The sequence below is a fragment of the Camelus ferus genome, chromosome 14 (assembly GCF_009834535.1).
Source record: "Camelus ferus isolate YT-003-E chromosome 14, BCGSAC_Cfer_1.0, whole genome shotgun sequence".
In the NCBI taxonomy this organism is placed as follows: Eukaryota; Metazoa; Chordata; class Mammalia; order Artiodactyla; family Camelidae; genus Camelus; species Camelus ferus.
In genome coordinates, this window is record NC_045709.1 from 38,518,115 (window position 1) to 38,543,693 (window position 25,579).

The 25,579-nt window shown below is 39.7% G+C and overlaps 1 protein-coding gene and 1 long non-coding RNA gene across 2 annotated transcripts in view; one reads left to right on the forward strand and one right to left on the reverse strand.

The window, feature by feature from the left end:
• The window catches only part of GPC6 (glypican 6), a 971,667-nt gene that overhangs the window by 708,473 nt on the left and 237,615 nt on the right, over positions 1–25,579 (reverse strand). The window contains exon 2 of the mRNA XM_032496783.1: positions 10,892–11,050. Within this exon, the coding sequence (XP_032352674.1) occupies positions 10,892–11,050 (159 nt within the window). The remainder of the gene's footprint in view (positions 1–10,891; positions 11,051–25,579) is intronic.
• Positions 4,545–25,020, forward strand: LOC116668673. The gene is made up of 3 exons (XR_004325904.1): positions 4,545–4,555; positions 16,263–16,265; positions 24,944–25,020. It is a non-coding gene; the product is annotated as an uncharacterized LOC116668673 (long non-coding RNA).

Sequence of the window (25,579 nt, forward strand, 5' to 3'; positions counted from 1 at the left end):
TTGAAAAGTGACAGGAGGCTGTGCCCAAGTCCAAATCCTCTCTCTATGGGACTCGGAACACTCCCGGCCTGACGATGGCCGTAGAAGCCACTTCCGGTAGTAAAACGGATCCAGGCACTGAGGAGAGAGTGGCAACAAGCATGGCTGATCTAACGACCAACTGGAAACAGTCAGAAGACCTCAGGTACTCTTCCAAGAGGACATTACACTTTTTCTTATTATTTTTCCTGAAATTCCTGTTTTCCTTAAATCGTTACTTCACGGGAGGATTCATTCTGAGCACATCCTTGACCTGTTCTTTAATATGAATCGTGATTTATTACATCACATAAATCTTCAGAACCATGTTGCCTTAATTCTGAAGGGCTTCTGCTTGCTCTCTCAGTGAGGACCACCAACTCGGTTATAGTAAAAGTGGTCTGAAGCTTTATTGGCCAAATGTTATGAAATGTAGGGAAATATCACCCCTAGAAAATAGGAAACCTCTCCACCTACAGGGACTGGGTTCGACTTTTCACTTCATATTTATAAACTTTTAAACATGGAGTTCCAACTTATTTTATTTTTCAGAAATTATTTGAGTAAGTTTTCATGAGAAATCATACATTTGTATTACTGCATTTTCACCTCAGTGTCCTCAGAGATCATTTTTCCCCCAAGTAGGTATAACTTTAAAGTAACTATAGCTTCCTTAATACTGTAAAGTTAAACTATCCAAATTTTCTATAATAAGCATATGATATTTAAGAATCAAAAAATGCTATTAAAAATAAGTTACATATTCGGCTTCAGAAAACGCCATCCAAGCCAAAAAGAAAGAAAGAAACTTAAATGTATTTTACAGACTGTGAAAAATAAATATTTGTTAGATCCTATAAACTAGAAAATAAAAGAGGAAAAAATAATTTTGTACAGATATAAAAAAATCAACTGAAGTATAATTTTGATCTGCAAAAGAGGAAATGAGTTGTGTAATTCACTGTCAAAATCAGAAGGAAAAAAAGAGAAACTTGCTGAATGCTGAAAAACCATTATATGGTCAATAAATGCTTGGATCCCACCTCACATAGTGGGGGCCATTTATAGGCAGACCTCAAACTGACTTAATATGACAGAGCAAAGACTTTAAAAACCTCTGTCATCTTTCCGTGCCTCAGCATCACATCCTGATAACTAACCTCTCAATTCCACTTACCCAGTGATTCTTAAAGTGTGGTGATCCAGAGACCACTCGCTTCAGAAATGTGAGATGCTTAAGCAAAATGAAGATTCCTGAATCCTATTCAGACCACAGAAAATCTCTCCAGTGTTTGAACCCAGAAATCTGTGTATTAACTGGTCCTTCCAGCGACTTCTGTGTATCTTAATCCCTCACCCACGTGTGTGTATATGTGTGTGCACGCATGCGTGTGCCAGAGCAGAAAACATCCTACTTTTTGAGGTAAGGGTTTCCACTCCCACTCTAAATAAAGTCCATCTTTATCCCAGGAATTTTAAATTAGTTCCATTAAATCCACTGGAATAAATGCTGCTGAAATCAAATATGACTTCCAGGTTTATGGACCCTAAGAGTTAATAGATAACTAGAATTCAAGGCTTCCTATTTTCTGCTGTCGTATTTATTATAGGAACTTAAGTAATTCATCTGACCGGTCTGTGCCCTTGGGTCCCCGCAGGTCGGTGCCGTAGTCAGACGACACTGCGGCATTATTAAATATGTTCCATATTAAGTCAAGTATAGGAAGATAAAAGAGAAATAGGAGCCCTAATCCCTATACTTAATGAGCTTAGACTTCAACGGGGAATATGCAATAGATCATACTTTTTTTTTTAAGGATACTATTAAAAGAACACTAAATAAGTGAGAATGATAAGGTGTCAGAGACATAAGCACTGAGGAGAAGGAGACAGGAGGGCAAGAGAATCAAAACCGGGAATGACCACACACTGTTCTTTTAAAGGAGAAAATATGCAAAGAAATGTTCAGAGATAAAAAAAAAAAAAATAGGTGGAGAAGTATAATTTTTTCCAACGTAGAAAAGCCTGGGAGGCCCGATTTCCTGCTATCTTCCTTCAGAGTTTGCTTTTCATTCTCAAGTTGTTTGGATTCAATTAAACCACTAGGTAGGGAGGAAACAGTGTGAAGATCATGTCCTACTCTATAGAATCATCTGAAGAATAATATTTGTCCATTTAATGAATATAAAAAGGCTTTTGAAAGAATAATAAATGGAAAATTCTGCAAATGTAAAAAGTGACTTTTTTTTTTCTTCACCAATTCTCTGAGTGTTGTCAATCATGCAGGCTTATTAGCTGGTTACTAGCTCTACCTCCACATTCGGGCTCTGGATTCTCCTCCTGTCTAATAGAATATGTACAATCACATGGAATTAATTGTTTAGACAAGCGGTCTCTTCCTCTGGATTTGCTAAAATGCCAAACTCCAAGAGTACATGGTATTACCAATCAACCAAGACTCACTGGGGGACTACCTAAAGACACAGAAATGTTATTTATAATGTATTTATAACACACACTTTACATTTTCTTCTGAATCTTGCCAAAGTTTGTGTTTGAGTAATCTGCTAATCTTAGTGTCCATACATCTTCTAACCCAGAGTTTGACATTTTGAATCGCATTTAAGAGGATGATCTCAGAATTAAGCCTCATTTTAACAGGCTTCTTCCTGTGGATAAACTAGAGATGCTACTTCTAGCAGAAAGATAATAAAATGTTGGGTGGAAGAAGAAGCTAAGTGGCCTTGATCTGAGTTCAAATCTCTGTAGGTTGTGTTCATCTTTGCAATGTGAAAACGGTCTGTCCTGCGTAATTCACCATTGTTGAATATGCAAGACACGAGAGTGCCAATACCCATAGACGTTGTTCTGTATCTAGAATGAATCCACAATCTGGAAATCTTCAGTCCTGTATGTGCTCAAGTCAGTTCTCTCTTTTTAAAAAACTTTATTACAGACATTTTTAAATTACACAAAAGTGAGAATATTAAAATAAAGCGCATGGACACATCAACCAGCTCCAACCATCTATGCCCATCCTATTCCTTCTCTCTGCCCATCTCAGGGACTCCATCAGGACAAGGTATGTCATTTCAGATATAGATCCACTTGCATTATTTTCTTTTGCATATTAGAAAAAGTGTACAAATGCTTTTCTCATGTCTTTCCCATGTTATTTGGAAAAAGGAAATCTTCTGTTGTCTCGGTGAAGGAGGAAAGCCAGTTTTCATTCCAATTCCATCTCACTTAAGGAAGGTCACGAATCTCTTCATCAAATTCCCAGTTAGACAGTGGAGACTAACCTGTTTCCCACTGCACATCACACCTAACAGGAGATGATGAGTTCTCCATTATCCTTACACACACCATGCAGTTGAGCCAGTCTACACTGAGCTACTGTGTTCTCAGGTCTGAAGACAAAAATGTTTCCACTGAGCTCTAATTTATACCACCATTAAATATTTTTCTTGATTTTCATTAAAATAAGAAAATCCATTTTCTCTATCCAGTGGCAGATCAATTTAACCAAAATAAAATTTCTCCTGTAATTTAGACATACTTCCTCAAAGGATTAGTGAACCACTGTCAGGGAACAGATACTTGTCGGCTCATTAACATTCATGACCAAGAACCCTTCTGGTAGGCTGGCTTCAGCCTCTGATAGAGCAATACTTAAAAGAAATTGGCTTGTCTGTGAAACAGCTGCTCAGCAAAGCCACCAAGCAAGGGAATCGGTGATAAGAAGATGATAATGTTACAGCTATACTGGGAGCATCATGTTTTCAATTGCTCTGAGGTATGTGGTAGGGGTGTAAGAGTTAGAAAATGATTGGTGGTCTGTCACGGAGGACATGAAACTGCTGATCAGCAGTGTGTTTCCTTAGTTTTGAAAGATACATACAGAGAGAAGGAAGGAAGGAAGGAAGGAAGGAAGGAAGGAAGGAAGGAAGGAAGGAAGGAAGGAAGGAAAAGGAAAGGAAAGGAAAGGAAAGGGAAGGGAAGGGAAGGGAGAAAGGAAGAAAGGAAGGAAAAAGAAGAAAGAAGAAAGAGAGAAAGATAGAACTGGGCTCTTCATATACTATATTTAAAGGACCCCCTACCATGGATCATCTATTCCAACCCTGGGCACGTGCAAGCCATTTGCGATGTACAAATCTATTCACTAGTTCTGCCAAAACCCAATCCCTAGTTAGCTGATTCTTGGTTTTGGACAGTCTGCCTTTTAGAAGAATTGGCAGATTACTTTCCAACGCCAGTGAGACCATTTCTCCAATTTCTAAAACCCCGTTCAGCACATTCAGATTTCCAGAGGAGTGTCTTCCCAATGAAATACGTATCATTGAGGTGGTGGCCCAGACATCTTAAAGGAGGCATTCAGCTAATCACTTTCTAGGGTAGTTACCATGATAATCCTTAGGAATTACTGTTAACTTGTTGTTCTGTACAATGATCAAGGGGGCTGGTGGCATAAGAAATGGAAATATCACATCTGTTTCTTCTTAAATAACATCATGGAAGTGGTGTGTGTGTGCTCTGCGTGTATTTGTCAGTGCGTTAGGATATGGGGAACAGTGTACAACAGGTGTGTCTGCCTGACCGTGCTTTATTGAGCACATACCTATTGCTCTTGAATTCCTAGAAAATCTACCCCCTCCAAAAAATAACATAAGCCAATGTGGAAGGTAAAATATTATTTAAGGAATAGCAAGAGGCAGTCGAGGACTATTTAGATTAGGATATAGAAAGAGTTAACTCCTCCTCCACCTCCATCTCCACAGGAGTCCTCTACTCCCTGTCCCATCAATGTTGAGAATGACCGTGACATTTCCTTTGGCCACTGGAACCTGGGAAGACAGCATGACAACTCTAATTCAGGCCATACGCAGCATCGTGCTTCTACTAATGTACTTTAGTGTCCAAACTCCATCCACCATGAGAAGAAGATAGAGTGCTGCTTCCAAAAACATCCAGAGCCACCAGGGCTAGTTGAGCACAAGGCAGACCAGCCCAACTCTAACCAACCCAAAGATGCATATAAGGAAAAGCAAATGCTTCCTGTTTATGCCCTGAAACTTTGTGGTGGGTTGTTACAAAACAACAACAGACTGATGCAGGGCTGAAAAAGTTTCTATAGATTATCTACATCATACAAACCTGCTAACTGTCAATGAGGTAACATTGTTGAGGAAAAACCAATAGCAAATCCGTTTACAAGTCCCAAGGACTTTGTGGACGTGCATACAAAATCTCTTGCCTCTGCCTCCTCCTGATACGTCTTAACTATCACTATCTTAAGTCATTCTTTAAGGGTTCCATGTGTCTCATCTTCCAAAAGTCTTCTCTGGTGCCTCTCAGTGAAATATTTGACTCTCTCCTTTCTGTTTCAACTGGACTTCCACTTGATGGCATAGTCAATTCTGCCTTCCTTAGTGCTAGTTTTATATTTATGTCTCTCCAACAAGGTAAACTTTGTGACAGTTTTATTGGTTATTTTTATTAGTTATTATTTACTTACTATTATTATTCAGTTATTATTATTTATCTTTGTATTTGTATCTACAACACAGAGTTGAGCACCATCTACATAGTACGTTTTGAATAAACATTTCCAAATTGAAATCACACACACAAATACACACACATATCACCCTTGTGACAGGAAATATAGAAGATTCTGCTACCATAAGGAAAACTACTAAGGGATTTTTGCCTTTCAAATAAGAAAATTAGACCATATTTTAAAGCTATCATTACATTATTGTCACCTCTACAGTATAAGATGAGAAATGATATTTAAAAAGAAAACACAAGCAGATTTGCAGTGTAAAAATATTATGCCACCGTGTATGAATTATTTCCACATTCAATAAAGATGAGAATTCTGAGGGTGTTACTACGGAATCAGTTCTTCAGAAGGATGGAAATTATGGCTTAACTTTTTTTTATTTTGTGTTTAAAAATGTACTTGCTACCAAAATCTCCAAACAAATGTACACATTAAAATACATAAATAAAAACCAGGAAGGAAAGTAAAATAATAAGACCAAGAACACACTAAACAAAAAAACCTCATTTTCAGCTTCAGATGTAGATAAATTCCAGCTCAAATCAATCTGAAGGAAAAAAAATCTGCCCAAATAAAATATCTGTTCAACTCAATTTGCCTGTCTCTGAATAATCTGTATTCCAGATACAATTCTGGAGAACAAGGTGCTGGTGCCCACATCAAGAGAGAAGCTACTAGGACTTTGTGAAATAAGGAAAATAAACATTGTGCCTTCATTGAGTCAATAACATTTTTTGCACAAAACACTCGTTCCCCTTTAATTTAGAGACAACTTCCAGCTGAATGCTGCTCCTGCCTTTTCAAACACTATGGCTAGAATCTTCACCCACCGCTATCACTTTCTTTCCTTGTTAAAAGAATATTGATAATTTTTAGCCAGCATCCACTCAAAACAAATAAAAGCTTAGTTAGAATTTCAACCAAATATCGACTTGCTATCACATTACTATTTAAAAGTCTGATGTAAGGCAAGAGTATTCGGTTACAGTCTTGGTTTCATCATTCTTGGTGGAAACTTGGCAAGTCATTTACCCTCTCCGGGCTCCAGGTTCCTTGAGGGCTGGACAGATTCTGGACTAGATTTAGGTGGGTAATTTTCCTTTTTTTTTTTTTTTAAGGATTAAAAAAAAACACAACTCCTTCCACTTTTCTCTATAAGGCATTTCCTCCCTCCTCCCCCACAATAACTGGGATAGAACAGGCAGCAGGAGACAGAGGAAAAGATGATGCTGAGGGCGAAATCTCATCACATTTGGGGACTGGAAAGCACTAGAGAGATGCTCTTAGTTCTACCTAAGAGCAGGGATGCAGAAGCACTCAGCCTGGGACGGGATGCTGCTTTGCCACGGAGCATCTGTGTGGCTTTGCACTGCCATCCTCTCCTGGTAAGTAAGTTCATGTCTGTAATGGATGAGGAGCATGGCCCGATGGTCCCTGTTATTCCCATTACTATTATCAGCATATGGGGTTGTTCTCCATTTTCCTAGGATCCTAACAAATTAGCCACTCACAAGAATGTCAGCCATGGGATTTAGACACAAATACCAATCTGACAGATCGGATGGTTACTAAACACAAAAATATGCTAGGAAAACGAGTGGATACACAAAGATGTCACTCTTTTTCTGTATCTGAGTATGATTCGTGTATTTGTTTTGCGTACTTCTGGCTGTCTGGAGTATCTGGCAGAGGTAAGAAAGGCAGGAAGTAGGTGAGTAATGTTGATCACTCATCCAGGTGTACCTGGCTGGGTCTTCATCCATAATTTAACCCTGGGTTGTGTTAGAAAATCTGGACGTGGCTACAGAGCAATTTGAGAGCATCCCATGTCTTCTGAGGGAAACTTTGCAGTGGCCAGATTCTGACCAGCAGGGTAAGGGGTTTGCAGGGATGTGTGATACCAGCCAGAGGTGGATTTGGTCAGAAAAGGGAGAACAAACAAACAGATAAAAACCTTATAAGACACTTGGGAAAGTGCCAGTGCCAAGAATATAAACCTTCATTTTATATGCATTCATCATATTTCAACTCTATGTTTGAAAAGAGAAAAACAGCTACTCAGTTATAAGAAAATTCTCTGCCAAAAAGCAAACATGTCTGCAATTGATATTATGTAATTTTTCATTTTTCATTGATTACTTTTCAGCTTTTTCTATTTATTGCCTCCCAGACAAACATTTTCAGCTAACAGGATACGGAGTAAAGCTGGGCCATTGAGGAAAGTTGGGGAAAATTCATATTAATTCAAGTTAGCTTCTGACCACGCAATGAAGACCTATCACTTTACACAGTATCCTCTGAATATTGCCAAAGACATTAACAGAAAATGGGAAAGACACGACAATAAATATAATGCTATGTTCTGTTAAATGTTTTGGAGTTTCCAATTTTAAAGCAGATTCTTTTTTTTTTTTTTTCTTTTCTGAAGATTCTTTTCTTTTTTCTTTTCTAATGCAGAGGCTCTTTTTTTAACTTTTTGTTTTTTGGGAGGGAGGTAATTAGGTTTGTTTACTTATTTATTATTTTTAGTGGAGCTACTGGGGACTGAACCCAGGACCTCGTGCATGCTAAGCACGGGCTGTACCACTGAGCTATATTACCCCCTCTCCCCTGGAATTTCAAGTTTGAAAAGTCACCTCTGCCACAACATGAAAAGCTAAATGAAATCAAAACATTTCTAGGCTAAAAAGGGAGGCAATGACTGTAGGGTAATAATTAACAGTGATTGAATCTAGCCTCTCTGAACAGAATTTGGACTGAATCACACATATTCCATGCAATTTAAATTGTTGCTATACTTACTGAAAATAGGAAGGAAAGTGGTCACCTTCCCATACAATACAGTCGTCACTCATATAATAAAGAACACAGACATGTAAAATCCAGATGAGAATCGAGAGCTCCAAGAAAGTGGGACCAGAGGCAGAAATGCAAAATGAACACCTTGGGCCAAGAGCCCCCAGCAATAACGGAAAATGACTCACAGAATAGGAAGCTACTAAAAATAAGCCTAAAGGCTGTCACAACACCATCGGTCTCCTCTGGGAAAACAAAACTCAGAGGGTGACATCCCACGGCTGATCCTAGGTGGGTCTCCTGTGCACACCAGCTGACAGTCATCTATAAATGCCATGAGGAAGTGTTTGCAAAAAAAGGCAAGGGAGCAAATGGAAAACTGCCCCACATGAATGCACCAGTGTTCCCCAAAGGTGACTTAGCAGGGTGACTCTTGCGGGATAAGAAGATAAATCATAAAATCATGACTCACCTTGGGGAAATTGCCTAAAGAAGGAGCAGAAATTATCCTGGTGACTTTGTAATTTATAGATTTTTACTCTTTTTTAAAAGATAACTCTTCAGAAGGTGAGCTCACCGGGATCATATTTAGGTTTAAAAACAAAAACGTCTAGCAGAAAGCTTCCTTGAAAAAAGTCTTAACTTCTCTTCCAACCCAGCCTGATGCAACTACAATGAAATGAACTGTTATCACAGTTATTAAAAAATCACCACCTATGTCAGGTCGAATCTTAGCAAAATCAATGCCCTGTCAAACCGATCGACATAATGCCCCTAAGTACTTCAGAACGATTTAAAACACACCTGTACAGAGAGACAGAGAGAGAAAAGAGAGAGGGGTTTCTTTAATAAGAGAAATGAGATCTGGGATTAAGAATTATGAACCCAAAGATAGTGAAAGTCATTGAGGAGAGAATACAAGACGTATCAGGCTCTGTCTTGTGGAAGAGCTTAACTCATTTAAAAAAAAAGCAACTCCTCACAAATCTACCTTATGTCTAATATTTTTATTTAAAGGACTATGTGTTATGTACCATGAATAACTGCCCTGGAATGATTTCAACTTAGTTTTGGAGCACAGCGTCGTAAAAAGCACTAAGAGTGGTTTTCTGAAGACATCGGGGGAAGTCAGCAGCGGCAAATCACCCTCATGTGTTTTCTGTAACAAAGGCTAAGATGTCTCAAGTCGCCTCAGTCGGAAGTGATACATTATAGTTCCTCAAACACAGAGCCCCTTCAGGGGCCTCTGAGTGTCGCTGGGTTTGTAATCTGTCAATCAAGGGCAACTCCTGAGTCCTTGCTAGCTGCATTCAAGGGAACCACATTCACAGCATCACTTCTAAATAATGATTTTCATATGCGTCCACATAGAGGGTTGAACACAGAGCGGGAGGGAGGGGAAGAATGTGAAGAAGGTGAAAAATACTTGCTGAAAATATGAGTCCCTTTTACTTATATGGAAAATGTCGCTGGATCTGAGTACTGAAAACGCCCCCAGGTGGACCTGCAGTTTTAGAATTAGCTGCATTGTTAATTTAAAGTAGCAACGAGGCAGAATATTTTACCTACCTCAGAGAGTTAAAAGAAAAAAGAAAAAGACAAACTTGCAAGGTTCTTCTAAACAGGCTTTGATGTGCACTGACTGGAGAGGGTGGAGGAGGCGAATGGCAGCTCTGTTGCCCTCGGGCAACACCATACGACCAAAGTCCCACAAAGAAGGGTCACCACAGTATGGGATTTCCAACAAGTCACAGTAAGGCGCCTTCATTTCATAGAGCGCTAACAGCTACTCACCACCTAAGAATATTAACAGCATCATTATCATTGTTCATTCAGTTGATAAAAGTCAGATCGCTTTTGAATATCTTTCTGAGGCTCCGATGGGAAAATCCAATGCTGAAATCCTATTAATAATTACTTTCGCTCATTCTGCTTTCTAGTGCAAAATGTTTATTTAACAGAGAGAATACAGAAATGAAGTCATTGCTCATAATCAGGAAATCAATGAAGGCTCTGAGCCTTATGCCAGACGTACTGTAACTACAATATAAAATGTGGCTACGTTCTAGGAAGGGCAAACTCTAAAGTAAAGGATTCTGCGTCTCCCAGCACTTAAAACAAGCCTGTCCTCTTAAAAGTGATGTTACATTTCAAATAATTTTAAATGACATTGAATGAGTTCAAAGAAAATCCCTGGATGGAAACCAAAGACCAGCTACGGTGCGACAACACCTGAATGAGAACCACTCTGATAATGAAAATATAAGCAAGTCATTCAGACTGAATCTCACAGGCAAACCACAAATGCAAAACAGCTCTTTGTTAACTCAGGTTTTTCCGAGATATAAAAATTGTCAAGAGCGCTCATGCCTTTCCCAAAAATAGACACAGTTATAAATGTTTAAGAAGGGAAGCAAAGCTCTGGCTTAAAAAAAAAAAAAATTCATCTAAAAGCAGGATTCTCATCAAAAAGCACGGCCAGAACAAAGAAATAGAAACTGTGTCACCTACCGTCAAATTTCTTGTGCCTGGACACGAAAGTGGTGCGTACGAAGTGACTCGTCTCTTCCACCAGGTTTTCAAACTCCAGTTTGCTTTGCTGGCTTAACTTGTCTTCCATTTCCGTGGTGCAACACGTGTACTCTTGAGGACAGATTCTTAAGTGTTCCCCTGCAAGGAGGAGGCACAGGTCAGCCCAGGAGGGTGAGGACCTGGGGGAATTTACTTCTCGGACATGACCCTCAAATCCTGGGGTCCTTGTTTTACCCCCCTCTCCAGCCCCCCCCCCCATGAACTTTTATCCAGGCCCCTGGGTACCCAACATTCCAAACCCTCCAGACTGAAGTTGAACCTGACCCTGTGGTCTGAATGTTTGCATCCCCCACCAGATTCACATGTCAAATCCCACCCCCCGACATGATGGTATGAGGAGATGGGCCTCTGGGAGGTGACAATGTTAGGGGTGGGGTCAGTGCCTTAGAAAGGAGACCCCAGACCCCAGAGAGCTAGCTTGTCCTTTCGGCCACATGAGGACACAGCCAAAAGATGGGGTTTGTGATCCAGGGAACAGACCCTCACCAGACACTGAATCTGCCAGCAAGACGATCTTAAACATTCCAACCTCCAGAACTGTAAGAAGTAAATGTTTGTTGTTTTTAAGTCGCCCAGTTTAGGGCATTTCTGTTGTACCAGCCCAAAGGGCCTAAGAGACCGGGCATTTAGTTCCAGCTCCTGTCATGTAAGTGAAGGTACGCTGAAGACCTCAGAAGACCACGAGGGTTTTCTTGCTTTTATTTGAAAGGTACCAAGTAATACCAATTGACAAAAATGCAATACAGTTCTAAGCGTGCTCATCTTTGGAAACCTTAAGTAAGGCAAAAGACATTCAGCCGCATCACCACAGTCTGCTAGACAGTGGGGGCAAGAAATGATGGCAATCATTCATCGTGTTCTGTTTCTGCCTGTCCGTCCGTCAGAACACATCAGTTTTCCTCCGGGTGATAGTGAGGGAGCTTTTTACGGCAGGTCTCCTGTGCCACAAGTTCCCTCAGTTGACATTTCTCGTCAGCGAGGAAATGTTCCCCTGCAATGAGGAAGGCACTGATGGGTTTAATTAATGCTTATGTTGTATGGAAATATAAAGTAAAAGGTAATGAAAGTCTTGGGTTTAATTCAACAGACTTCTCTCTGGGTATACTGGGACACTCCTTTTGACAACGTTGCTTTCTTCAGTGCTATTCACAAGTGGAAGCCAAACCGTTGCTTCATTAAATTAAAATGGTCTGTTATTGCAGAAAATGTGAATATTCAATTGATTCAGCTCCGTTAGTGTCAAAAATGCTTAACAGAGCCTGCAGAGGGAAGAAGGGAAACCCACTCAATATCTTGCTGAATAAAACCAACAAATTGCCCCTGTGATTAAAATCACAGTAGGGCATTGACAACCAAACGAACGAACTTCTTGATGGGGTGATTCAAATTCATGTATAATGTTGAACAGTACCCATATAAAATTTTGTCCTGTGCCCCCGTGTGAAGTATAGGGTGTCTGTCTCATGATTCCTCATGTAGTTGGATGCTTTAGTGCCTAAACACCCCCAGAATAAAAAGGGATCACAAGTCTATTAAAGTTAGAACATACATAATTCCTGGAAGGGAAAGAGACCATAACATATCTTATGTATATTTAAAAAAAGGAAAGGAAATGCATTGTACTTGAGAATGATAAACACCATTCCCAATATACAAATATACAAATATGAATAAACACATTCAAGATAACAGGTCCCTCCCAGGAGGAATCTGGATTTGAGAGAAATATTCAAATACTTTTATCTATCATCTTTTATTTCCTAAGTTGCTTGATGTTTACACAGTGTTTATTATATTATGATTATTACTTTTCTGTACATTTAAAATATTTTGTGTTAAAAACTTGGAAATATGTCATTAAAAAGTAGTGGCCACCAGAGTTGTACCAGAAAGGAAGGTAGAGGGTAGATGATAAGAAAGAAAAACAAGCTGCTGTTGACAGAAGCCAGCCCAGCACTCACAGCCAGGTCACCAGGTTACATACACCTAAACAATCTCATAGGACGCCCACCTCAGACAAGATTATTCTGAGACCGTGATGAAATGAGACAAAGCAAGCCCACTTCAAAATTCTGCCTAAGCACAGACAGAAATAAGGTCATCATGCCATCAGAGTCATTAAGATACCTTAATACTGAATCACCTCTGCTTTCTGACAGCATCCAATCTAAGGTGAAGCCCTGCTTCTTTGACCTCTTCCCCAAAGCACCCAACCAAAGTCCAAATCCTATAATAGATTCTGTTGAAGTCCCTCTTACAGAGAAACTCCATGGTTCTCCATGGTGTATTCTCATTGGCTGCATCGAGTGATAACTCAACTTCTTCAACTAGAGATGTGCTCTTGATCAGTTTGGACTGGAAAGTATCGACCATATCAAAATGGGGCAGGATAGAACAATGTGAATTTTGAAAATCTTCCCCACATGATTCTGACACTCACATCCCCTTGAGAAGCACAGTTCCAGCGCTGAAGACACTGGCAAGGAATAAGCATGGCTTTCTCAAAAGCAAATGGCCCACAAATCATTCATTTTCTTTGTATAAAATGTCAAGTCTAACTGACAAGGACAACGCTCTATTTCCAGACTGAATGGATATTAAATGTTCACAAGTCTGCAGAATGTTCCTTTCTCTGACCAGTAATAAACCATTTTTTTTAAATCTCCCTCCTCTGTTTTCTATTTCTCCCTCCTCCACTTCCTACTATATTATGCACAAATGAAATGCCCATTTCTCAAGATTTAGTACATCAGGACTGCATTCTACTTCTGAATCATTGCAATTTGAGTTTACAACAAAATGCATGGGACTTTTGGTGAAAAACTAACCAAAAGAAAATAAACATTTTATGACCTGAGGGAAATAGTTGTATTTCAGATCTTTTGGGAGGAAACCCCGTGGATCTACATTCATGAAATGAGATTGGATTGGAGGTCTTAAAATCTCTAACTATTCCAAGAAAATCAGTATTTTATGTCAGGTAATAAATAAAAACAGAAAGATACTTCTTAGTGGGACAAATTTAAACCAAAATTATTTCTTGTGTATGTGTGTATAAGGTCATGGAGATACATGTAAGAGGCTGCCTTACTAATTCAAACCATTCTTAATTTTTTTTTTTAATAGAACCAAAGTGTCCTCAAGAAGTTAACTCATTTCTCCTCCTTTATACAGGTCCCTGGCAGAGAGAAAATTAAAGGGGTGGAAAAACAGAGATAGACAAGCATGGAGAAAGAAAAATGGTTGGTCACCAAAATATTGAAGAATTGTGCTGTAGGAAGAGTAAGTCTGTTTTGCAACGTGCTTGGTAGAGTTCCTATGAAGAGACCACGATGATGTCCCCAAGAACACAAGACCAGGGCCCATGAAACATGTGGTCAATTGAGGTCGAGCCTTGTTTCCTTCCTAACATATCACTAGATAAGAAGGTTGTGGAAGAAATAAACTCTTAAACATGTCCTCTCTCTCCCTAATCTGAGGCCACTGATAACTTCCAAAGCGACCTGATGACTTTGAATGGCCACGAAGACTTCGGACAGTCAGACAATTTTGTTTGCAGCGGGTTTATTTCTTTATTTGAGTGTTGGCCCTAGAACCAGGGTTTGCAAACCATGGCCTCTCGGTCAAATCCAGCTGACCGTCTGTTTCTGTATGACCTGTGAGAAAAATGGTTTAAAAAAAATCAAAAGAATGATGTTCTATGCTATATGAAGTGTTATGGAATTCTAATTGAATTGTCCATAAATAAAATTTTACTGGAAAACAGTCCCACCCACTCACTCACGTCTTGTCTACGGCTGCTTTCGGGTTAGAACAGCAGAGTAGTTACAACAGAGATCGTTAAGGCCTGGAACACTTGAAATATTTACTTTCTGAAATCAGACATGACACTACCGGGTACATAATTACCTCTCACCCTCCTGTTCCAATTTCTCCAAAGAGCAAGAATACGAAACTTTTCTCAGCTTCAATACTCCCTGACACTTACGAGTATTTGTATTAATAATGAGATTCTTCCAAAGCTGGAATGCCTACGGAGGAGGAAAAAAAGTGTCCTTTAAGCGCTTCCCACCCACACTCCTTTCTCAAATCCCCTTAGGCACTTTATACGTTATCTGTTACATGACTAGATACAAGACTTCGCTCAACTGGAGGGCCACGAGGCACCTCCAAGATCACTAATGATAAAGACACCGAACAGCTGGTTCCAGAAGGTCAGGATGAGAGACCGTGAAGGCAGAAAACGTGGGATTGAAACTGTGATGACCGTACTTTTACTTATCAAACATGTATTGAAAATCTACATGCAAATCACGATGGTGGGTTCAAGTCCCACAAGGTCAGGCAATCAGCTTACACAGCTGCCTGCTTCCTTGGGGCACTGGAAGTTCATGCCAGTGACTACCCGGGTCCTTGTATTTTCATAGAAATCATCATTAGCTCTAAGATAAATAAAGGGAATTGTAAATGGGGAAGCAGGGAGTTCCACCAGGAAGTTAGAGAGTAAGCAAAGGCTCGGGGACATACATTCAGACCACAAATTGTCACCTGTTTTCCAAGGAAGAAGAGATGGGGCTGTTCCTCCCTCTACAAGCCCCTTTCAACTGTGTGTCACTCTTTGCAACGTCATCCTTTTAATGCCTGCCCAGGTGTTTGTGTTCACTCCAAGATGCTAAGGTGACAGCAGAAATGTGATTTCTACCAGATCGAGTTCTCTCCAGGGATGGCCCAGGGTCTGAAAGCCGCCAGGAATAGACCTGGTGAGTGGCACGGTGGGAAAGAGCAAGAGACAGGAGGACCTCATTAACCACAGGAGCCAGCCTCCGTGGGTCGGCTACAGGGGACTCTCCGCCCTCGGAGGTGACATGTGGTGCATGCTCACTCCTCAGAATGCACATTCCAAACAAACAACAAAAGTGAAGTGCCCGAATGAGTCACATCTCACAGACTGCAGACAGCCAAACTCTTGGCTTTTATAGAGCTTGGGAGTGTGGAGGGAAATTTCTACCCTGACACTTCCATGAAGGTGAATGGGAAATCAAAAAACTAAAAGGAAGATGGCAAGATCTCACAACACAGAGCACTTCAACGTCCAAACCTCCAAATTGCATTTGATGAGAGTGCAGTATTTGTTTTAGACTTGGCCCCCTTCAGAGTGTACGTTCTATGTCAAAGTTCTCTCATCCTTGAACTATTAAAATTCCCTTGGTCAATTAGCTGTGTCCGGTACCTGGCTAGAGTTGCCTCATCCTTTGATATGTTGCCTCAAATAACCATTCATTTTGTTCAGCGAGTGCCTGGGAAATTGACTGGAGCACAGAATGAAGGAAACAGGTTTAGGGGAGAAAAATACTCCAGAAAAAAGTGAACTTTTAGCTAGAGTTTCTGATAGCTAAGAAAATTTCAATGGGAGTTAAATAGTCCTGGACCATTTTTAGTGTCATAAAGTTCCTATATGAGCCAATCAGCAGTGGCAGAACTTAGGAGAGCAGCGTTTTTCAAATGTATGTTCCAGTTCATTTCTTTAAGTTCAAATTCCCCAAACTTTGCAAAGAAGCACTTTTTCAACGATTTTCAGTGTAAAACGTTATTATAAATGATCCTTCCATATCTTTAAGGGTTGCTTTTCTTTAACAAAGTTGTTCAGTGCCATGATCAGAAATTTTCAAACTTTCACCCAAGTTTTACGAAATTCAGTTAATGTTCTACTTCAGTGGATCTTATCACTCAAATATCCTATATTAGTGTCATCCTCGATGGTGCCAGTTTCCTGAGAAAGACTTTAAATGCTAATTCTTGTAGTTATAACATTTTCACTCTGCATTTTGCAAAAAAGTAATTCCTTTTGAGTGGCACCAATGAGTTAATTGCTGAAATCTGTTCCAAGAATTGCGTAGAGAGGATTTCAAACCTGCTGCTCTAGACAGTAGAGATCCCACCTCCACAGTTCTTCTGCCAATATTTTTGGCCTTTACTGTTTCCTTGCCTTTGTTAGTTCAGAGGAGCTGACGTTCTGGGAATGAAGATGGGCATAGAATCAAGTGTTGTCAGAATTAACAAGAGTATGGGGAATAGAGCATGGGCAGTGCGTGGATCAGGACGGTCCTAGAGAGCAATGCAGCAGCAGCAGTGACAAAAGCGTTTCTTTTTCTCACATTTTACCTTGAGTCTGATATGTTATAAAATTATTCACCTTGTCAATTGTTCAGTTATCTTTAAATAGAAGGGGTTCCTCCTTGTCTTAAAATGAATACATCTTATTTAATTCCTACGTGTAAAACTTGGAGACATTTCATAAAAAGCCCTGCCTTAACACAAATAGTTATCAGTCATTTTTAAGTGTAGATACATACTCGTGCATACACATATACACACACAAGAATACACAACATATTCTTTCCCTGTATTTTCTTTAAAAAGGAAACAACAGAAATATTTTAAGAAAAAGTTTGAATTGCTGCAACTTTTCTTCTTCTGAATAGAAAACAGCTCAGCAAAATTGTAAATAAATTTCACAGACTAGCAAATCTTAACAACAATGTGATTCCATGATCTAAAATATGCCACAAAATAGCCACTCAACTTACTAAAACCTTTATGTAAAAAAACTTAATGCAAAAACAATATAAAATGTAATCTCAAAGCTAACCGATGAGTCATACTGATGTAGTTGATTATTTTAAATCCATAGGAGAAAGGGTGCTCAATAACGGTAAAATTTTTTTGCACCGAGTGATGGTAAAAGGGAAGAGATGAATTACTTTGTGATTCCTTGAGTTTTCCCAGACTCTTCTCATCATATCTCTGCATCTCCTTGTTAAAGGATTAGGAGAATTAGGAAAATATGAGAGTGAGAAATGATCAAAAGGCAGTGCCCCGCCCCAGACGTGTACTGAAATTGAGCTGAGGGAAGATGGACAGTGGGGCAGTAATGGGCCTGCTTTCCCAAGAGATGCTCCAACAGCTACCCTGATAACCCACCAGTCTCCCAAGGGGACCTCCCTTTCCTAGTCTGAGTTTTACAGTCACCAAGTTGTATGTTCAATATAAAATGTTCATATGGAAGTAGTCAAATGATAACACAATCTCATCAATATTCAAAAAGTTAATTGTTTAGTGTCAAGATAGCTCAAGATAGAATGAAGTCCAATAAAGAAATCTTGATCTCATTATTTCTGTGTTTCAAAATCAAACTGAACTCTAAGCATGGAGAACTTCAGCTATAATCTGTAGGTGTCTGAGAACAAGATAAGCAAAAACCAAGTCAAGGTATAAGCAAAACTCACCCCATCATCTCCACTCTCACTGTGATGCACACCTTTTTCTTTCTTATATCCTGTATGTATTATATTTTCAAAGGGCTACTAAGTTCTCCAGAATATAAATACTTAATTATTTGAATTTAACAAGAAGTGAAAGAGTATTTCTTCTAACCCAGGAGCGTCATAAAAAAAAATCACAGTTTTGTGTCAGTGTGGCTAGGCTACAGTCCCCAGTAATTTAGTGAAACATTAATCTAGGTGTTGCTGTGAAGGTGTTTTGTAGATGTGGTTACGATGTGTGACTTTATGTATGCGAGATTACCCTCGATAATGCGGGTGGGCCTCAGCCAATCGATTGAAAGCCCTTATGAGCAAAAAACTGAGGTTTCCTTAAGAAGAAGAAATTCTGTCTTAAGACGGCAGTGAAGCCTCAACTCTGAGTTCTCAGCCTGCCAGTCTGCCCTACAGATTTCAGAATTGTGAGGTCCTACAACACATTGTTTGAGCCAATTCCTTAACATAAACCTCTGTGTGTGTGTGTGTGTGTGTGTGTGTGTAACATATATATGTGTGTGTGCATGTGTCTGCATATATGTATATCTTCTTGGTTCTGTTTCTCTGAAGAACCATGACTGACACAGACACTAACGCTCCAGGAACAGAGAGCGTTTGGAAGCCTCTGTACTGGCTCTACCATCTCCCAGTGCATCTCCAACGACACTTACGACAATTACCTATCATTATCTGTTTAACACAAAGTTTTGAACCATTATTTATTCTTTCCCCCTCTTCAGTGCCCATCAATCTCAATATCTGAGATATTATAGATGGAGTCAGTGTTGTATTGGTAAATATTTAACAACCAGCTCTCAGGTTTTGAAGGGGAGCCCTGGTCGATAGTTTGCCAGTTTTCATGGCTGATTTCTAGTTACCAAAATGATGTTACCGACTTCTGAGTTGGGAACAGATGTGCAGCAAGCACACCATCACATCACATTTCCTCTGAACAGACACAGAAACCTTAATAGTGTGACTCATAATAAAAGAATTAGAAAGTGATGAGTTTTGAGGATTTCTAACCTTATTTTAATGTAATATATTTAACTGCAAATGTATACAATGTAACATTTAAATAATGACTTTGCTTAACAACAGGTTCACAAAATTCCGGAACATTTAACAACAGAGTTCTCACAAGCTGGAAGTTCCAGTTGCGGCACACGACTACATGAAGTTAAAGGATTGTGTAGTATTGACTGGCTGCTTCTTTCAATGCGTTAAGTCCTCAAATTCAATTAAAATGACCCTAGACCAATGGAATCTGTCATTTCCATAACTCACATTGAGATCTTTGGGCCAAATACCTATTTGCCTCAAAAGGAAATTGGCTCTTGACAGTCACTGCTGACTACTAACGTACAGTAAAGAATTCCCCAGGGAGAGAGGAAAGGCGTGAAACAGAGTGGGTATTTCAGGAATGGTGGAGAGTGGGGACCAGGGCTAAACTGGGTGCTTAAAGGAAGAGTCACTGCAAGTCGCAAGCAGGGTTATCATCACGGCAAGGTGAACCAAGGTGACTGATCCACCATTTGCAATTTTCATTCCCAGACCGTGGCTGTGATTCCAGGACAGAGCTGAGAAGGAAGCTGTCCCCCTCTGCTACTGTTGTACAAGACCGAAGGTTCATTATCCCATAGCCGTCTGCTCATACACACTGCTATTATACCCCAAACCAGTAATCATGAGCTCGTCTTATTTACCTTTGCAGTACTCACTGCCTTAGCATAGCTCTTGGCACACGGGAAACTCTGTAACCATGGTAAATGCATCTGACACGTTTGCTCTCTTCCATCATTCATTCACCTGTTTCTTTCACTTCACCCTGGCTTGTGTTATCTTTCAAACTGCAGGACCTCAAAATCATTTAGCACATGTCCACAAGCATTCACGTTTAAAGCAGAATAGAGTAGTTCAGAGCTCATCAACTGAATAAGGGTAAGTGTTTCTTGCAAAAGTTTTGCTACCATTGCCTATAATACGTGTGCACTGGGTTGTAATGAACAATGTTATTTCTTACAGTACTTTGTAGGCAAAGAGTTTGCAAGCCAAAGTTCAACACTGTGTTGAAGCAATAACAGAAAGGGCAAAGAGCCCACTTACTGACGCATTCTTGTGAAACCATAAATAGCCAACGCTCTTTTAGATAGGTTGCACTGATACATGTTATGTTTTCCTCTTCAATAATATCAAGATGCCGTCCCTGTCAGTAGGGATGTCTGAGACATCTTTACCATGCTTCCTAAAAATTTTTAGACAGGCTTATTCTCTGCTTGTGTTTCATAACGCAAGTAGACCCATAAGAGAGACCCATAATTGCTAACCGAGGGATTTAAGCAGCATTCACAAATATGTTGCCAATTTCATGCCTCCTCACAATTCATTTGCCATGCTTGCCGTAGGAATTGCCGAAGACTCTGTATTCAAATGTCCAAAAATGTCTACAATTCTGCAGCCTGAATGGCATCTTTATGGGCATGCTTGGTTAGATCTAGTTATACTTTTCCGACACTGCTTGCCAAGTACACCAAAACAGTAATTCACCAGTTCCCAGGGATCCTCCGCAAGTCAGCTGACCAGAGATGCTGACTTTTCTCTCTCTTGTACTGTAACCCACACTGCGTAAATCAAAACACTTGCTGCCTCCAAGTTCACCCACAGATGATGATCAACTTCAAGTTTATTGCACTGGTCATCCCATACCCATGTTTTCTCACTCAAAGTTAGCAATTTTTTACAATTGAATTTGGTGATCCTGTGGTGATATACAATAAACCAGTTTACAAAGTGCTTGTTTTTGACCCTGATAACAGCAGATCAGCATTCTTACTAAATTATATGACAGTTCACTTGAGAACTTAGGATTTACTGCTCAGAGCCCAATGGCTGTAAACGAGCACAGACCAATTCGGTAAAGGGGCCAAGGCTAGGTGAGAGTGATTAAGAACCTAATCAAACTGAAGTGCGTGTAAGCCTTTATGATAAATTATTTTTCTTTCCCATAAAATACTGCAATTTTAGTACGCATCGGTAAAACCATGATTGCAACACTGATCATATCATACAGAGTAAAGTAATAAAAGGCAAAATGGCTAGAAATGTTAGAAGATCTATGGTACAGTCTATAAGTGTATATTTCTTTAAGTGCCTGCCTTCATGACAATGAAACTCCATAAGATCTAACATTTTACAACTCATGGAGCCTTTAATTTATAATAATTACTTTAATTCCCACTAATCATTTAAGATGGATGCCCATAGGTAAATATCACTCAGTCTCTATTTCACAGGTGAGTGATGGGAAGCCTACAAAAAGGAGACAGTCTTTTCCCCCCTGGCATCACTTTTGCAATTAATAAAGGGCAAGAGGTGTCTTTCTAAAATTTGTGTATGGGGACCTCGATTTTAAAATGACATCACTTCAAATGCTGTAACAAATTCCAGCATCCTTTCCAACCGGGGGCTTTAAAATGTCAGTGTTCAGGTGACGGCGGTATAGTCGAGTGTTACCGCTCAAACATTTGTGTGATTAAAGCTCAGCCATGGTTTTAAACCAAGAGGAGTATAAAACCTCAGAAGAGACGGGAACAAAAACTCTCCAGAAATGAAAGCACATATCCCTATGTATTTAAAGGAGAAATGAAAGGCCAGATTGAATTTTAAAGAGCATACTGCTTAAAGACAATTGTAAAATGCCTTTACATACTATTTCAAAGAAATATCTTATTTTTAATTTAAAACAAATCTCAACAGGAACAAAAGCTCAATAGCTAAGGGCCACTAGGGGCAATCACGGCCTTTTCTCCTTCATAATCTCTTTCTTTGGGATCTGTTTCTTAGAGTGGATTCAAAGGAGGCACACTCGATAGTTACCTATATCCTATAATGGAAACAAAAACTAGGTGTAGCATTGCTTTTACCCAGCACTTAAAATCCAAATATGCAAAGTAACTGGTTAAATCAGTATCATTTGATCTAAGGGAATACTTCATCTATCAGACTGGCTTTTGCAGAGTAAGACATTAACGGGAAAATGGGCTTGAATAAGGTCCTAGTTTTGATTTAAAAAAAGGCTACAGTGGGGTGATTAATCCTTGGGGGACAGATATTCCTTCAAAAAGTTAACTCTAGCTTATGTCTATGCATCTCCTTGTGGTTATTTGTCCTTGTAAGTTACGAACTCCGTGGTTAGACTTCCTATATTAAATGCTGCTATATTGGGGAAAGAGAAAATATACATAAGCATGTGTGTAGACCATTAATAGTACACACAGAAGATAAAGGTCCAGTTAGCCAGATTTATAACATAAGCCTATGTTATCGAGCTGGGTTACTCAGTTTGTCTTCTCAGGATTACTTCATAGTTCATTGGGACATACGTTCTGGTGGTTCACACTCTCAACTCTTGAAAAATGCCCCAAGTTTAAATAATGTCTCCTCCAAGAATTTTACACTGATCACCTTAGCTGAGGTTAATCTAACATGTCCCACATAACTGCATTAATTTTGGCCAGTGCATTTATTACAGTGTTCATTCCAATGCATCTGAGTTGTAATTATTTATGGCGAAGTCTGTATTTCCACTCATCTCTTGCCACTCTCTTTCTTAAGTCCTGTGCCAAACAGGACTACTGGGAGCACAAAATTATTGTGCTCAATTATACTCCGCACCTTGGCGATGCTATTCTCTTCATAGGAAGCGATCAGCTTCTCTTTCGCACCTCCTCTTCTGCCCTCCATCCCTTCTCATCCATCAGGTCTCAGCTTAAACACCACTTCCTCTGAGCCTCCCCGACCCCTGAGTCTAGGTGAAGTGTCACTCCACTTCCTGCTGCCCCATCACCTTTGCACATGACTCCGTATTACACCGCAGGGCAGTGACCGGTCTGTCCACCCACGCCCTTCTCAGGAGCACAATCTGCGTGAGGGGTAGGACTGTGTTTTCTTCATCAACTGCACGTCTACGGCCTAGCTTAGTACCTGGCCCATAATGGCTCTCAATATATTTTGGTTTAGCAAATAAATCAAATTAAAATGAACTGATGCGATAATGTAAGTCATGGACTTTGCACTAAGTAGAGTAGAAGAACGTTCGCTTCACTCAGAAACAACTAATTTAAGAGAAATTTTGTTGAATCATGGCCTATTCGGAAGAAGCGAGTGAAAGCCCCAGTAACTGTCACACAAACACAGTCTATACCAGTGATTCTCAAATGAACTAGAACTCAGAATTCCTCTTTTAAGTAATTAATTTGAACTCCCATTTACATTCCTTTAAAGAAGTATACTGGGTAGTGTAATTACCCATATGCAGCATTTTTAAAGGAATACAATACCCCAGCTGTAATCTAAAGGAGAACATTTTAAAGTATGCTATCTTGGGCCGTAGCTAAACTTGAGGCAAAAGAAGTAGTCAGATGTTTGACACAAGTCCAGCATCACAAACACAGCAGCTGTACATACAGACTAACATTGGTATGACAGACTGGCACATCCCACTAAGATTTTTCTGGATGAAATGAACAGCTCGTGGTAAAAATTCCCAAATAAAACAAATACAAATTTCTCTTGGATTTACATGATAGTCATATTCCTAGAAAATTAAGAGTATATTAATATTGCACAACAATAACTCATGTTTATAGGAAAATGGAGCAAGGTTCTAGAATTTTCTGTGTACCGATCAGAGACTCCGATAGGATGTTAAAAGTTGTGCAGGATGCTGGACAGGTCTACATTTTGCAGGAAGTTCCCACTCATGGATGGATATCTTTTGGTAACTACCTACCAAGACTACCAAGAACTTTCTAGAGGAGATAGCTGCCCTGGAAGAGAGTTGGACTAAATGAACTTAATAACATTTCTGACTCTGGGATCCTACAATATTATACATTCTTTACCTAGACATAAGGTAATTAAGGCAAATTTAACAGACATATTCAAGGCAAAAATATTTAAAGCGAGTAGGGTGTGAGCCATTGAGCTGAAACTGTTGGCTGTTTTTTCATTCACTGACTCATAACATCTGTACAATCTTCTACTCATTCTTTCAGTCAAGCATTTGAGTGCCTACTGTTAGAAGGAGGGCCCTCTGCCACTTCCAAATACTTAATCACCTTGAAATTTTCTACAGAAAATGTCTCAAACTCCAGTTTGAAAGACCCATTGATTGACCTCAAGCTCAACCATCCTCCCAGGAGTCCTTCTGTTGAGTACTTTGAGGTGAGTGGAGAAAAAGAATTTCTCCTGAACAGAGGAAAAAATTAGTTCAGTTCCCCACTTAAAGTGCCCAGGAGACGCTAATCCTTTATGCTGCGGAATGCTCCCGATTTCCTGGAGAAGTTCCCAGAAATAAGGCAGGGAGTCAGAGGTGATTGAACTTGCACAAACCTATTAGAAGAACATCTGACAGTCTTCCCAGACTCCTAGATGATATTCTATTTCACTGACACTTAGGTTCATTTTCTTTTCCAAACACAGGCTCTCAGACAATCGGGTTTTGATAGCACATTTTGTGAGAAGAATCTTTAGTTACCTCTTGGGGGGTATGTTCCTGACACTCTGCCCAACGCACTGTGGAGAGCAAATGGTATAGCATGGATTTATTTCATCACCTCGCTGTGCAAATGGCTGTAATTTACAAGCCTGGAAGTATGCATCCTCTTGAGATTCACAGAAAAGTCTCCTTTCTTTTCCCTCCAAATTAATTTTGCTTTTCATGATTGCCCTGCCATAAGAGAGAGACACTGTATATACAAGGAATGGTGGAATCTAGCCAGGCTTGCAACTTCCATATGCGTCAATCTTAACCAAATCCTGCTGGGAAGACTAGTTTTTGTTCACACCAACAACCAGATATGGATTTTACTATTAAGAAGGGTCTAGGCCATTTACAACAAAAAATGACTTTTAATTGTTCACTTCTAGTTCCTCTGAAGAAAGTCTTCTGCTGAATTATCACCTCTTGCAGAATTACCTGTCACTAACATCGCACCAGCATGTGGTGAGGAGTGTAACCACATTTAGTGCCGGCTTAAGTATAGCTACTCTGACACTTCACACTGTGAAAAAGAATTAAAGACACCAGGCTCTGGTGCTTGAAAGGTCCTAAAGGCATCACCCTGCCTCCATTTCCCAGAAGTCCGCAAGTTGCCAAGCTCAGTCTACCTTTCAGCTTCAAGCATGATGGCTTCTCTTTCTCTAAAAAAACCTGTGGGTGTAAAAGTAGTCTCCGTCTTTAGAAGAGCGTCTCAAAAGCTAAGAGTAATACTCAATTCAAATTAAGAAT